General features: G+C 39.9%; 1 protein-coding gene across 1 annotated transcript in view; it reads left to right on the forward strand.

Moving 5' to 3' along the window:
• The window catches only part of COL4A1 (collagen type IV alpha 1 chain), a 129,165-nt gene that overhangs the window by 49,520 nt on the left and 65,341 nt on the right, over positions 1-14,304 (forward strand). Inside the window, exon 2 of the mRNA XM_082043571.1 lies at positions 6,751-6,801. Coding sequence (XP_081899697.1) covers positions 6,751-6,801 — 51 coding nt within the window. The remainder of the gene's footprint in view (positions 1-6,750; positions 6,802-14,304) is intronic.

The following is a 14,304-nucleotide window of genomic DNA, read 5'->3' on the forward strand; positions in this document are numbered from 1 at the left end:
GACTTTATATTTTTCAAGTGGATCCATCTGTTTCCATAATCAGAAGTAAATCTAACAGTACATAGGCAAATAACTAAATTTTGCTAATTTGCTGAGACAGTCTGGATTTTTTGTTATTCTCTTCATTCTAGCTAAGTGTAAATCAGAAGTTTTAGCAACTTTTTTTTTTTTTTTAAGCTGTTAATTGTCTGCAATATCAGTTAAGAAAAAATTAAGGTTAACTGGAATATAACAATGATTTCCTCTAATGGTACTTCACACAGACACAAAACCAGTTTGGCTGATTCAATGCGGTTATATCTAAAGGGTAAAGACAAGAACAGTAATACAGCCAGGGAGCTATTTTAACATTCTGAAGAGAGAAGAAAATATGAGAGGAATGCAAGATAAGTGTCCTGCAGTTGATGTCACCTCCCTATTTCTGTATTGGGTGGGATGTGAAACTGAAGCCATTATTGATCCAGCTCTTGTGTCACTGACATGAGTTGTAGATACATGTGCTTAGGAAGAAGTGCAGCATCTGCTACATAGGGATGAGTCTCCCTTGGTCTTCCCTATTGTGACTGGGTTAGCGTGGGTTGGAAGGGGGTGAATTTTGTGGAGGGAAGAGATTCACACTTAAAGCTGTCACCGTCAAACAGCCATCCCATTGGCATAGCTGTTCTTGATGTTTCAACTTGAAACTGGTATTGGAATTCAGCTCAGATTGGGGTTTGATCTAAAGCAGCATAGAGTGGGATATCTACACTGTTTTTCATCAGAAAACATCACCAGTTTAAGTGTCATGTCTAAACAGAAAATGTCATTCTATAATGTATGAATCACGAGATGAAATAGTTATGAATATTTTTACTTTTTGGAGCATTTCAGCTCTGAATTAGCAACATTGTGAATAGTCAGAGAATTTTGGTATCTGTGCTAGTCTCACTAGCCACCTGCTCACAAGATTTCAGTGATTTGAAATACATTGTATTTTGGGTAGAAGAAGTGACTACATTCCCTGAAATGAGATTTTCAACATGATCAGAGTAAGTAAGCAGTGAAAATTTTATTGAATTTCTGCCTTTCACGTGTGCTTTACAGGGTAAGATTTGAATTTGATTGGGACCTATGCAATTAGCCTAAGCTGGTAGCCAGCTCAGCAGCTGAAACTCAACAAGCAGAGTCTGAGCTGATGTTGTGGGAAAGAGAACTACGTTTTGTCTTGAAAAATGCACTTCTGCAAGAGAGCAGAGTGTCCAAGAACTGTCTCAGCCTTTGTGTTTTTTCAGAGATCTCTGTAGCCTCCAGAAATGGTGCAGGTCCAAATATGGCAGTCGTCACCCTCCTAGGCTGCTCATCTGGCTCTTTCCTTTAGTTCCTGTGTGAGTTCCAAGCAATAGTTCTCAAATGCCAGGAAAGTAGCTGGATGTGGAAAAAAAACAGGGCAAAATGTAACAAAAGTCTGTGGCTGCGATCTGACAGATGTCTTACAGGCTGCAGTGCAAACAGAGTTTCTCCCATCTGCTGCAGGAACTTTTAGCAGCCTTCTCAGCTCTGTCACTGCCAGGGCTTGGTACTCCTGAGTCTTGGTACGTAATTCGTGGAACTTAGAGGTTCAGGCTGGGACACCCATTCGTTAACAGCACTTTTCTGAGCTACGTGTTTATATGATAGTAAATGAATTGCCATCCTTCAGGCAAACAATCAGTCTGCGTGTGTGCGATGTTGAAGGGACATAATCTTTTTATTGTTTAATACTGATTTGCTAGTGTGATTCGCTAAGCTTATCAGCTGCAGACAGTCTGGGAGAATGAAATGGAATGGAAATGCTTGTCAAAAAATGAAGCAATTTGTGTTGCTAAAATGAGCTTCTGGGCTGACTGATATTTTGTGGGAGGAGTCAGATAAGTTGTCTTCAAATATTATATGAGAGGCTGGCCTGATGGTGCAAGGAAGCTATGGCTATTTGAAAACTGTTAGGATACCGTGCAAGTAGGTGAGGTATCACAGTGTGCCTGGCCAAAATCTTCGAATTAGTCTGTAATTGTCTCCTAGACAAGGGATAAAGAGCCTGCCTTTTCTTTCCCCCCGCAGATTCTGCTTCCTGCCCAGCACCATTCCTTCTCAGTTTTGGCACTTGGAGGACAGCAGTGATTGTTCCAACCTCCATGCTGTTTCTGGGGAAGGCTTTGTTTCAAAGAGGATGTCTGAGAGATAGGGCAAAACTTTTTCTCTCATTTGTCTCATTACCTCTAGTCATGTGTGGCGGGAAGTGACAAACTGGATTCTTCCTATCATGAGACTGATTTAACATCACAGGTGATGATTATTCCTTCAGGGTAAAGTTTCCCGCTTAGGACTTCATTGTGTAAGGTACTTAAGTCCTAAATGAGTACTAGAAATGCAGATCTCCTTGTTCACAGTTTGAAAGACACTCAATTAAATTTCTAACAATTTCTCAGGAATGAAAAGCCATTGTTATTCCCTCTCCCATTCTGTCTGTAACTTCTAGTCCTCTCTCTGATCCTCCATATCCACTTCTCTCTCAATTTTCCCCCTTCTCATGCACAGCCCATGCTCCTTTCTGTCCATTTTGGTCTCTACTGCTTAGTCTTCCAAGGTGAGCTTCATCTCCACTCAAAGCAAACACCCAAAATAGGTGAAATGGATCCAGCATAGAAGTGCCTGTTTCTTGCCATTGAATAAAGGGAGACTGCAGTGACTAGTAGAGATGTTTGTACCTACACTGGCTTTGGTGAACCGAGACGCTGATTCCTGTACCTGCTGTAACCACCTTCGTCTCTCCCAATATCTCATTACTTAAATGCCCCTTTGACCTCCTTAAATTGACCTTTGATCCATAAGCTTTTTTCAGGCTGGCCCTCCTGTCTTCCCAGAGGACCAGGAGGAAAAAGCTCATACTTCCTCCTAGTATATGCAGAATGTTATCACATCCCTCAGATTCAAATTTAGTCACTGAGGATAGTACTGTCCAGTAGCAGCTGTCATTGTTGGCCAACTTTTAATCCACCTGCAAAGGTTATAGTCAGGGATAGTAGGGGATGATACTACTGCAAAATAAACTCAGAGTTTTGTGGGGCAGGTGGCCTGTTGTGGCACAAGAGGCTACATCACTTGTCTGAAAATATGACCTCATGCAGCTTATGTGCTCTCTGATGCTCAGTACTGTCTTATCTGCCTTGCCTTTGGTTATTCTGAGTCTTAAGAAATGTGAGGTTTAAGGAACAGAACAGATTGAATATAATGGCATCATTTTGGGGAGCACAAAAAGAGATCCAAAAGCACAAGTCCATTCTTCTGGCCATGCTAAATATAAGAACAAATCCCAGCTGAACAATAAATAACAACATACTTTTGTTTTTTCTAAAATGGTGCATGTTAAACAACAGGCTGAAGGAAATATGTGGGGATTAACTTGAAAACAGATGTTTATAATGATTCAATGAGGTATTTTAATTACTTTAACAGATGGAATTAAAACAGGCTTCTTCTGAATTTAGGGGATGTGTTGATAAAACTGATAACATTCTACATGATGCTGGAGAAGGAAGTATGAGCTGCAAGCATGCGTCCTCCAGCTGTGATCTCATCGGTCTGAACAACTGAGAGGTCACATTGGGTCACTTCTTGAAATGGAAGGCCCAATGTTTTTCTAGGCATAACCATGTACCACAAGGAATAAAGCAGATTATTCAGTAGGTGGCACTTTTCCGCTCTGGTCAGTACTCAGCTGGTGATGTAACATGCATTGGCATGGTTTTTGGATATAATGCTCTTTCTGCATTATGGGATTAATACCCATTCTTATCAATGTTAATTTTCATCTTTCTGTGCCTTTATAATCTAGCATGGTAAATGCTGTAATAACGTGTGAAAAAAATGGGAATATTTTTGCTTTATGTGGATATGGAGAAAGTTTGGCTTCAACAAATTCATTAGATCTACATATAAAAAATGAGATCTCAACAAAAGGAACAAATACAGGGTGTTTCAAAACGACGGACCCAGTTTGAAATCACTGCATCTTTGAAATGGGGTCCGTCGTTTTGAAACACCACGTACTTCAGGAGCTGTATTACACTTTTATTGGGCAGCGTTTAATAATTTTATTTTTAGTATTAAACCCCCATTTCTCTTTGATGCTTTACTTTAAAAGTAAATGTCATTACCAAGTAAAAATGGTCCTGTATTATTCAACTTTCTGGAGCGATGATGTTTACTGGTGTTGTTGGAGGTCTTCCAAATTCAAAATGGATTAGGTACATTTGCTTTTACTTCCCGGAGATACTGAGGTCCCCACAGAGCCCACAGTTGTGGAGGGACAGGGTCCAAACACCCGCACTGAGGGCTGGCTCTGGAGAGGTGCTGTCCTTGATTGATTCCTGCTAACAGCTTAACAGGGCTGCTGAGGATCTCCTGTGCCTTGGTGGGATATTCAGTAATACAAATGTTTTACTTGTTTTCCTCATGGTTTGTTTCTGAGGGGCATGACAACAGTAAAAGCCATAGACTGTGGAGTTACGTGCTGGTTGCTTCATGACTATGAGGAGGAAAGGTGGGGAGGAGCCCAGATGCACTTGAGTGCACAGAAACACTTTGGTAACACAAAGCAACCACAAGCTTTTACCTGTGCATCAATCTCTCCTATGTTGTCACCTTTCAGGTTTTGTGAAACAGTGAGTGACTCTTTGTGATTATGTAGTAGAAATCCCAGTCTTTTGGTTACTCAATCCAAACAAACCAACCCCCAAATCTCTCAAGTCTTCATCTTATGTGAACAAAGGCATGAAAGCTTTCAGTAGCATTTATTCATATTAAGCTCTCTTCCTCAAACACCTAAATCAAGATCTTCTTTTCCTCGCTTCTGAGGGAAGTGGCACTGAGGAGTATCTCATGTGAGCAGATCAGCTGCCGGGACTGGCAAGGCCAGCTCCGCAGTGCACCTTCCTTCCCCTCCTGAGATGAAAACACCCCTCTTCCAAATCCTTCCATCCACTTGCCCTCTAGAATTTAAACCTCGCAGAATCCAGGTGGAGTTGGAAGTCTGTCAACATCTTTGCTGAAGTACCATAGTTTTCTGGAGGTACAAGTTGGCTGTACTTTGACTTTATTTTACAAGGTGTGCAAACCCCACGAGGTGGTGCTGTCCTATGGAATGCCTTTCAGAAAACAAGGATCTCTGTAGTATCTTCCAGAAAGTAATTTGGACCAGTTATATTTTTAGACATGCTTTCTATGCATTATCCTGCTGCAATGAATTTGCTTTTACTGAGTGGAAGGCAACAAGACTGGTGAAGGGACTTGAACACAAGACCTACGGGGAGAGGCTGAGGGAGCTGAGGTTGTTTAGTCTGGAGAAGAGGAGGCTTAGAGGCGACCTCATCACTCTCTATAACTACCTGAAGGGAAGTTATAGCCAGATGGGGATTGGTCTCTTCTCCCAGGCAGTTAGCAATAGGACAAGGGGGCATGGGCTTAAACTCTGCCAGGGGAAATTTAGGCTGGATATTAGAAAGAAATTCTTTACAGAGAGAGTGGTCAGGCATTGGAATGGCCTGCCCAGGGAGGTGGTGGACTCACTGTCCCTGGAGGTTTTCAAACTGAGATTGGACATGGCACTTAGTGTCATGGTCTAGTAAATGGACTGGAGTTGGACCAAGGGTTGGACTCGATGAGCTCTGAGGTCTTTTCCAACCCAGTCGATTCTGTGATTCTGTGTGATTCTGTTTCCTGTCATAATGACAATTAATGTTAGGCATTACAGAAAGTAAGAAAGAAAGGTCACTTGAAGTGTGATAGATTTTAGAAACAGGACCAGAACCCTGGAGCTAGACATTGCCTGGCCAGCAAACATTAACAATTGCCTCCATATCTAATATGGAACATTAGGAGCAGTTTGCTTTCTGAGGGGCTGCGATTTGACTTGATTTCACAAAGTTTGTCCAGACATACTTCTTGATATAGTTTCCTGTGGTAATTCCACTAATGTTTAACTTCCTTTAAAAACTATTCTCTTCCTATCCAAAGATTGCCAATTACTGATAAAAAAATATTAGTAAATCATTATTAAGAGATCTTATGAACACCCAAAGGGAGAGTATTTTTTTGTGTTCAGAAAGGAAAAAAGACCCATATTCTTCAGGTCTGGTATTTTTCTCTTTAAGCATAGAAGATAGATCATGAACTGTGGTTTCACCATCCCTTTCTCCTCAAAGCAATGGCACAGATTTATAGAGATTAAGTATTTAAGCAGAATGCAAGCCATTTATTAACAAAACAATATTAAAGAGGCGCTTCTACGACTGGATTGATTTTGTTTTAAATATTCTGTTGGGTGAATGTGTGACTCTAGAATCCAATAAGAAGATCCACTTGTTTTAAATAGAGACATTCATATTGCTAGGGGTGTGTGTGTGTGTATTCTATAAAAATGAGTTATTTTTTAGATGGGGGCCCAAAAAACAATGATTTAGAAGTAATATAACAATTTTTATGATTAAAAACTGTAACATGTTTGGGTGTTTTTTGTGTCTTTTACAAAGGCATTTTTTATTGGACTGTGACTGAGACTGGAAGTGTACATCTATATAAAGAAAACAGAGTATTGCATTGGGCTTAAGTAAGGATTCCCCATGCTGACCAGCCTTGCAGTCAGGGTGGTACTGCTGACATCCCCAGCTCGTTGCGGCATATTCTGCCTGTCACCTAGTTCAGACAACTAATTCTCAATTTCTCTTTTATTTTCAGGGTTGTTCCGGTTGTGGAAAATGTGACTGCAGTGGAGTAAAAGGGCAAAAGGTGAGTGCCAGCTCTCTCCACTTCATTATCTTGCTTATTTAAACCGCATGGTGTGTAATTGACTGGGAGGCAGGTGAGCTTCTGGTTTCAGCAGGCCCTTGCACAGCCATGGGGCATTGCCAACGCCAGGCCCCGTGTCCTTCAGCAGGGTTTCCGAAAAGCTGCCAGCTTGGTGTCCACAGCAGCTGGGGGCAGGAGGGCCAGGGGTGGGAACAGCCAAATGTCCCACTGTGGGGTGAAGCCCCTTGCCTGGTGCTTGGCCATGCCTTCCCTCCTTCCCCACTGAGCGAGATGCTGACCTGGTACTCTCACCTTTCCTAAACCTCTAGTCTTTTCAGTGGGTGGCAGGTTTGTCATCCTGACCACCTCTGGAAGTGATGTGAGCAGTTCGGTTCAGAAATGCTCCTCTCAGCATGCTGTGCAAGTTCCTCTCCAGGAAGGCTGTGATGCACCATAAGCAATGGTCCCCTGGTCAGGGTCAGCCCTGGGAGGCAATGACCTGCAATGGGAAGAAGGAGGTTAATAATCAACTTAAATAAAGAAAAGTGTTGCAGGTCAAGAAAAAAAAAAAATTTAAAACTTTTTCACAGAACCTTGCAAATGAGTTTTAAAGTTCCCATTCAGCTGTCCAAACTTCCTGCGCATGAAACAGAAAAGGTACTTGAAAGGCTTCTTTTAAAGCAGTAACAGTGAAGAAAAAATACAGCGTACTTAAGCATTCCATGAATTCCCCCTGTAAATTACCTGCTTTTGTAAATATTGTAGACATTGAATCATTCTCCTTATCTTTTCCAATTTTGCTGTAGAGATTTTAATCTACAGTGTTTTCTGTTGTGCATGCACATGTGCTGTATATCTACCATTATAAATGAGTGTAAACTAAAGGTTTTATCATCCTGTGATTGCAGTGGGAACATTTTTCGAGATAAGTTGTTTAGGTCACCCAAAGGAGTGCTTAGAAGAGGTGGGGATTTTGTTGTTTTTTTATTTGTTTGTTTTGGGGGTTTGGTTTGTTTTTTTAAATAAATATACAGCTGGTGTTCTGCATTGTCTCACATGTGATAGTTGTATATTTACAGATGAGAGTTTTAAGAATATTTGTTGGCAGCATTTCTTTAGTGTTTTCTAGAGCAAGGAATGTAAATTATTTAATTGGAGACCCAAGCAAAGATCATTTTATTTACAGCTGTACCTAGATTAATTTGCTAGACAGATGAAGTGTCAAGGTTCAAAACATCTTTTAGATAGAGTCTCCTTTTTTTAATGGGCCATTAAAATCTCTTTAATAAAAGTCAGCTATATATTAAAAACAAATAAAGCAAAGATTTGGGAAAGGTTTGAAACTCTGGATTTATTTCTTGATATCTTGATCTTATTTTTCAGTAACAAGTGCAAATGAAGCATTGTAGAATGAGAGAGATATTACATTATAACTCTCTTATTGCAATCCATTAGCTTCCAGTTCATAGAGTATGCCAGCATCTTGTAACTAGATAGTTTTAAAAAATGATCATTTAGGAAAATAAATTATATTAAACCTTATGCTTCATTTATTGCCAGCTGCAATCCTGATTCTATTTGCTAGAGCTCCTGCTGGCATTTTTTCATTTGCATAGTCCGCAGTTTCAAAAAGTTACCTTTGAAAGAAATAGATGCTTGTCTGATATGCTAGAAGCCAAAACTACCTCAAATTAAGGTAGGTTATTTAAAAATGTAGAAGAGAGAAAAATATCAGTCCAGAGCAACAGAAGACATGGTAAATTCCAGAACTCATGTAAACTTGTCCAGTAAGTCAGTGTACTCTGCACTCATCCTAATGGAAGAGTGCATCATCACAAACTTCTCTGACTTAACGTATGTCTAGTGAAATATTTACATACTTTTAGATTATGTAGGAAATTTAATTACTGACATTAGAGACATCTAGACAGGTGAATGAACAGTTATACCTAGAAAACAATATCCAAGAATGGCATTTGAAGGTATTTTGGAGTGCATTTAGAAGTAACTTGATTGAGATCAATAACCAATGCTTGCTCATTATGTTAACACTCTGAGACTTTCAAACATGTATTTAGGATTTTGAACAGAAAACTGAGTTTTGCTTAAAAACATCTGCCCCCTTCCCCCTGCCTTGTTTCAGCCTAGTGCAGCTTTTCATCCTGATTCTTTACATTTAATGCTTGCCTGGAATAAGGACAGCCTGCTACCCAGTCCCAGGCCTGAAGACAGAAAGTGATGAGGGAAAGAAAGGGAAGCATCCTTCCTGCTTGCCTTTGGAATATTTCTGGAATCATAGAATGTCCTGATTTGGAAGGGACCCACAAGGATCACCGAGTCCAACTCCTATCCCTGCACAGGACAACCCCACAGTTCACACAATGTGTCTGAAGGTGTTGTCCAGTCTCTTCTTGAACACTGTCAGGCTTGGGGCCGTGACACCTCCCTGGGGAGCCTGTTCCAGTGCTCCACCACCCTCTGGGGGAAGAACCTTTTCTAATGTCCAACCTGAACCTCCCCTGGCACATCTTCCTGACATTCCCTCAGGTTCTGTCGTTGGTCACTAGAGAGAAGGGATCAGTGCCTGTCCCTCTTCCTCCCCTCGTGAGGAAGCTGTAACCGCCATGAGGTTTGCCCTCAGCCTCCTCTTCTCCAGGCTGAACAGACCAAGTGACTTTAGCCACTTGTCATATGGCTTCTGCTTCATTCTAGAAATGGTCTTTCCAACTGACACATTTGAATTTGCAACGTGTCTTTGCTAAACATGGTTCCCATTAATGCACACATCAGTAGTGGTACCTGTTGCCTCAGAGTTCTGCGTGAATACTGCTTAATCAGAGAAGCATGGACTAGAAAGTCCCAGGGCAGAAGAGGAACTACATAGCGAGCTCTCATGGTACCCCAGGACACCACGTTAGAGAACATCTGCTCTCCACTTCTCACGTAGCACTTGCATGGGAAGTACATGCCCGTTCTGCCCTGTACCATCCACAGCCAACATGTTGCCTACACTGGAAAGCCTTTTGATCTGGCTTCCATGTTGCACAGAAGTGCACAAACACTGAAGGGCCATTTCCAATCCACCCACACTCATCAGCAATATAACCACACCAGTTTACTGCCGTGGGAGCCTCAGGAACTGAGGAAGTGGGTGCTGGCCTCACCCTTTAATGCCTTAATTATTAACATCTGGAGATAGATTTCGTACCATAGTGTGGGAAGAAGTTCCAGACCCTACGATTTGGGGGTGGGGTTTAATTAAAATACACTTGGCCAAATAATCATATTAATAAACTCACCAGAAGAAATGCTGAAAATAGTATTTGACTTAAAAGCTGTGAAATGTCCAAGAAATACTACCCAACAGCATTTCAGACATGGAAGAGTAAATTACATTGCCATATTTTTCTCTCTCATTTGAGAATCATTTCATCAATATGACCATTTGGATGTCCATATTTAGAATACATTCAATATGTTCTCTCATTAGACTGCTTCCATGAAAATTACATCTCCATGCCAAACCACTTTAAGATGACTCATACTTTATCAAGGGCATGTAATTGGCAAAGTCTAGGGGTTTTCATTCCTTTCAGAAATTTTCAGAAAGTGAGTGTAATTGCAACAGATGGCTCTTATCCTATAAAGCCTTTATTATTACACTGAACATCAGGCTGTTATTTTAAGCTATGTAGTGTTAAGTATCATGTATTTGCCGAATGAAAAGTGCAGAAATTTTAGAAAAACACAATACAGCTAAAATAATAAATAGCACCTTGCTGTTTTCCATTAGATAGATTAGCCTAAGCCATCTTCATTTGTTTCCTCTTTTTATTTGGTTTTCTGCATAATAACTGACTGCTCTTTCTAAACTTGCTGAAGTGTGACATCTGTTTAAACTGATTACAGTTTTGGATGCTTGCAAACTTTTTATGGGGTTACTCAGAAGCAGACAGAAGCTATGCTTTCTCTTTTATGCCTACCTAGATTTTGAGAACAATTTCAAGCAGCTGTGGAAATAAGATGTACTGGCCATTAATGTGTGTAGAAAAAGCATGCTAAGCATTTACTCACCATTTAGAACAAAGATGGTATAGAGCTGAGTAAAATTCTCCATGCACTGACTTTTTCCAAGAATTTTCATTCTTTCATTCACAACTATTTGTATTCATTTTACTCCACATGGGAAACATGTATAAATAAAGGCAATGCTGGAACTTAGCTGTAATTAATACAGAATGATTGATCTTCTAACACTGATCGGTTAGAATGCATTGAAGTATAAATCCTAATTCTTTGGTATAACTAACTTATGATGATTCCCATGTCTTGGCATTACCCACTGAAAGGTGAAGTCATTGCACATTAATTATTGCAATTTAAAAAAAAAATCTGCTAGGATATTCTGAAAGAAAATAGAAAATAAGAATAGAATTAACTCTCATGTAACTGCTTCTTTTGGCCTTCTTTTGTTTGAGATGTACGAAAACTTGAACAAATCATTTTATGTTGGCATATTTTTGCTAGCTTAATTCTGAGACTCTATCCATATTGTAATACCTACATAAAAACTACTCTGTTTCCCTTGATGGCTCATTGTCCCCATGTGGATTGACCATGCTGCAGAAGTACACAAACTGGCTTTGCTTGAGCTATTTTGGTTCTGGAAGCCAGGTAGCTCTGTTACTGGCTTAGGCTGATGCTCACTGGGACATCTTTGTGGTCCTCTCTCAACAGGAGCAGTGATCAGTCTTTTCTCTCCTACACATTCCTGCAGGCTTAGAAGTCACACATGGTTTTGCTGCCTGCAAGTGACTGGGCTTCTCTGTTTTCTCTGTGTAATGAAGTGCTGGGAGGGCTTTCAAGGCTTCTCCTGTCATTTCAGGTATCAAAGATAGAGCAAAATTATTTGTGATGACTTAAAACAATATAAAACCCCTTGTTGGAGTGAAGGTCGGTTAGTCAGTTGGAAGATCACTATTAAATATTTCTGACTTCCCTTTACAATATAGCAGAGGGCAACAAATCAGTTCCTTTATTGGAGCAGATCAGTTATCACTAGATCTGTGCTTTTCATATTCAACCTATATTGGCATCATCAAGACTTTTTTTTTTTTTAAAATCAAGAATGTTCATTTTTTACACTTTTCGTTGGCACTATTTGGTTTTATTACATTATTCCATAGTTTTGCTCAGTGTTTCTATATAAGTGGCTGCTGTAGGAACTTACCTTGTGTCCAGCACCTGTTCATGCCTGAGGTGGAAAGACTAAGAACTAAGGAGTCTAAGACAGCTGCAGCTAAATAATATACCCTGGAGAGGGCCATAAAGTTGACAAGAGTGGTGACAGGCAATGTGAGAGGAAAGATGGTGTTTGCAGTCTGGAAAGGGATAATAATAACATGAAATAATCTAATCATTCCTCAAAGGAGGAAATCAGAAGACCGTAATAAAATAAGCAAAGATGTTGACCAGCTGTAGATCTGATATTCTACAAGGAAAGTTGTGGTTCAGAAATATTTTTGAAACGCAGGCCATTGTCACAATGTTTGTGTCAATCCTGTGGTGACAGTAGTATATTTTTATTGATCTACCCTTCACTCAGAGGAAAACAACCCCTTTAATTCTAATCAGGAAAAAAGAACATCTATGTTTCATAAAGGGAGCACACAAACAAAGCTGCTATTCTTGAAAAGAATGAGATGTCAAAAAACTTTGAATAATATTGGGAGGGATATGCTAAGTATTGAAAGTTTTCTACAGTTTCCCAACTGTCAGACCAAACCGCTAAGTGGCATCTGGAGCCATCAGATTTTCTTACTTTAAAATAGTCATTGGAACCATTTTTTCCTGTTTGCCCAGATGGGACTGAATGTCTCTGGCAACATTTTTTATGTTAAAATGTATTTTTGCACTCAGTACAGCATGTATCTTCGGTTAACACAAACTAGTGGATGCAACTGATGAATTTATCTCTATGGAAAAAGTGCTCTAAAAGCAGATATCCCAGAAATACTATGTGGTGGGCTATGCTCATATTTAGTTTTCAGAGCTGATTTCTAAAGGTTTTCACAAAGTAGTATTTCAGTTGGCATAATACGACCTTTTAAGCAGCCTGTAAGGGTGTTGATATAGGCTCAAGCATTTCTTTATGGAATAAAATGTGCTCTCTAGCCTCACAGAGTTGGATTTTACATTTGTACAACTGCTGCTAGTGTATGTCTTCATTATGGTTTCTTGAAGGATCACAGGGTCTTCTTTTGATCTGAAGCATGTGAGCCCCCAGTGAAGTCAGTAAAGTTTCCCAAATGTCAGATCAAAGTAAGATGGGAAAAAACACCTATTAGATCTCCACTTCTCTTAAATTTGCAGGCTTGGGAAGTGGAGCCACCCAGTACCTGTAGAATACCAATGCGTAGTTTGGCATCTTCCCAAATTTAAAATTTTGTCCACGCTAACAGAGTCACGCTTCTAGCATCTTCTAGCATCTACTGACTATGTAATGATTTTAAAACTCATGTCCCAGTGTGCAGTTCTTTTAGTGGCTGGTCATATGCGTGACAGCACCTGCAGCCTGCTGCTGCTGTTTGTATGTTCATCGTATTGCCCGCTGATACTCTGTGATGCTGACGGGGCTTTGTGGGTGTAGATTACAGGTCTGGGACAGCAAATGTCTGGGGTACAGCTGTAGCTACATTTTGTAGTTTACCCCTCAGGCTTCTTTAAATCATTCTGCCATTCAATTTATATTGTGTTTGCTGGGGATCTTAGACCAAGCCAACCATTCTAATTGAAGGTTCTGTGGTATTTCAGTTCCCGCACAATAATACTTAATGCATTTAATAATCAGTTTCTGCCTACATTTCCTCTGTAGTAGTATCCACAAAAAAACCAACGTGAGCTTATATAATTGTTACTAGGGAACCACAGTAATGTGGTAATCTCCTTAAATCACTTTCTAGTCTTTCTAGCCAAGAGCAAAAAGTGGTTTGGGGGTTTGGTTTTGGTTTGTTTATCTATACTAGTGGTAGTTAGTTGTTTGTTTCTCTTTGCTTAGCTACCTCCTATTTCAGATTTTAGACCTATGTTTTCAGTGAGAGGTCATAACTTACATTAGTCATTGAAAGCATCCAGCCATATGATAGTGGCTTTCAGAAAAGCAGATCTGAATTCTCTTGAAGTTTGGATTTCATTAAGAAAGGATAAAAAGCCAAATTTAATACAAAATTCTCCAAAACACTTCCAGCAGAAGCAATAGCAAAACTTCTGACTGTATATGCCTGGAAGGAGACAGAACAGTAAGAAAGAAGCAGCATGAAAGTGGGATTTTCAAAGATAAAACCCGAATTAGCTGCTAAAAAAAGTTATAGTGGAATACTTTATCACACAGCAAGTTCTTAAACCAGCTGGAGAACCTCTTTAGTTTAGCCAAAAAAGAAGCTTAGTATCACAGAAGGAAGAACAGCTGCAAAAGCATTTTTAAGAGATGCTAAAAAGGATTTA

The sequence above is a fragment of the Streptopelia decaocto genome (assembly GCF_964273445.1).
Source record: "Streptopelia decaocto genome assembly, chromosome: 1".
NCBI lineage: Eukaryota > Metazoa > Chordata > Aves > Columbiformes > Columbidae > Streptopelia > Streptopelia decaocto.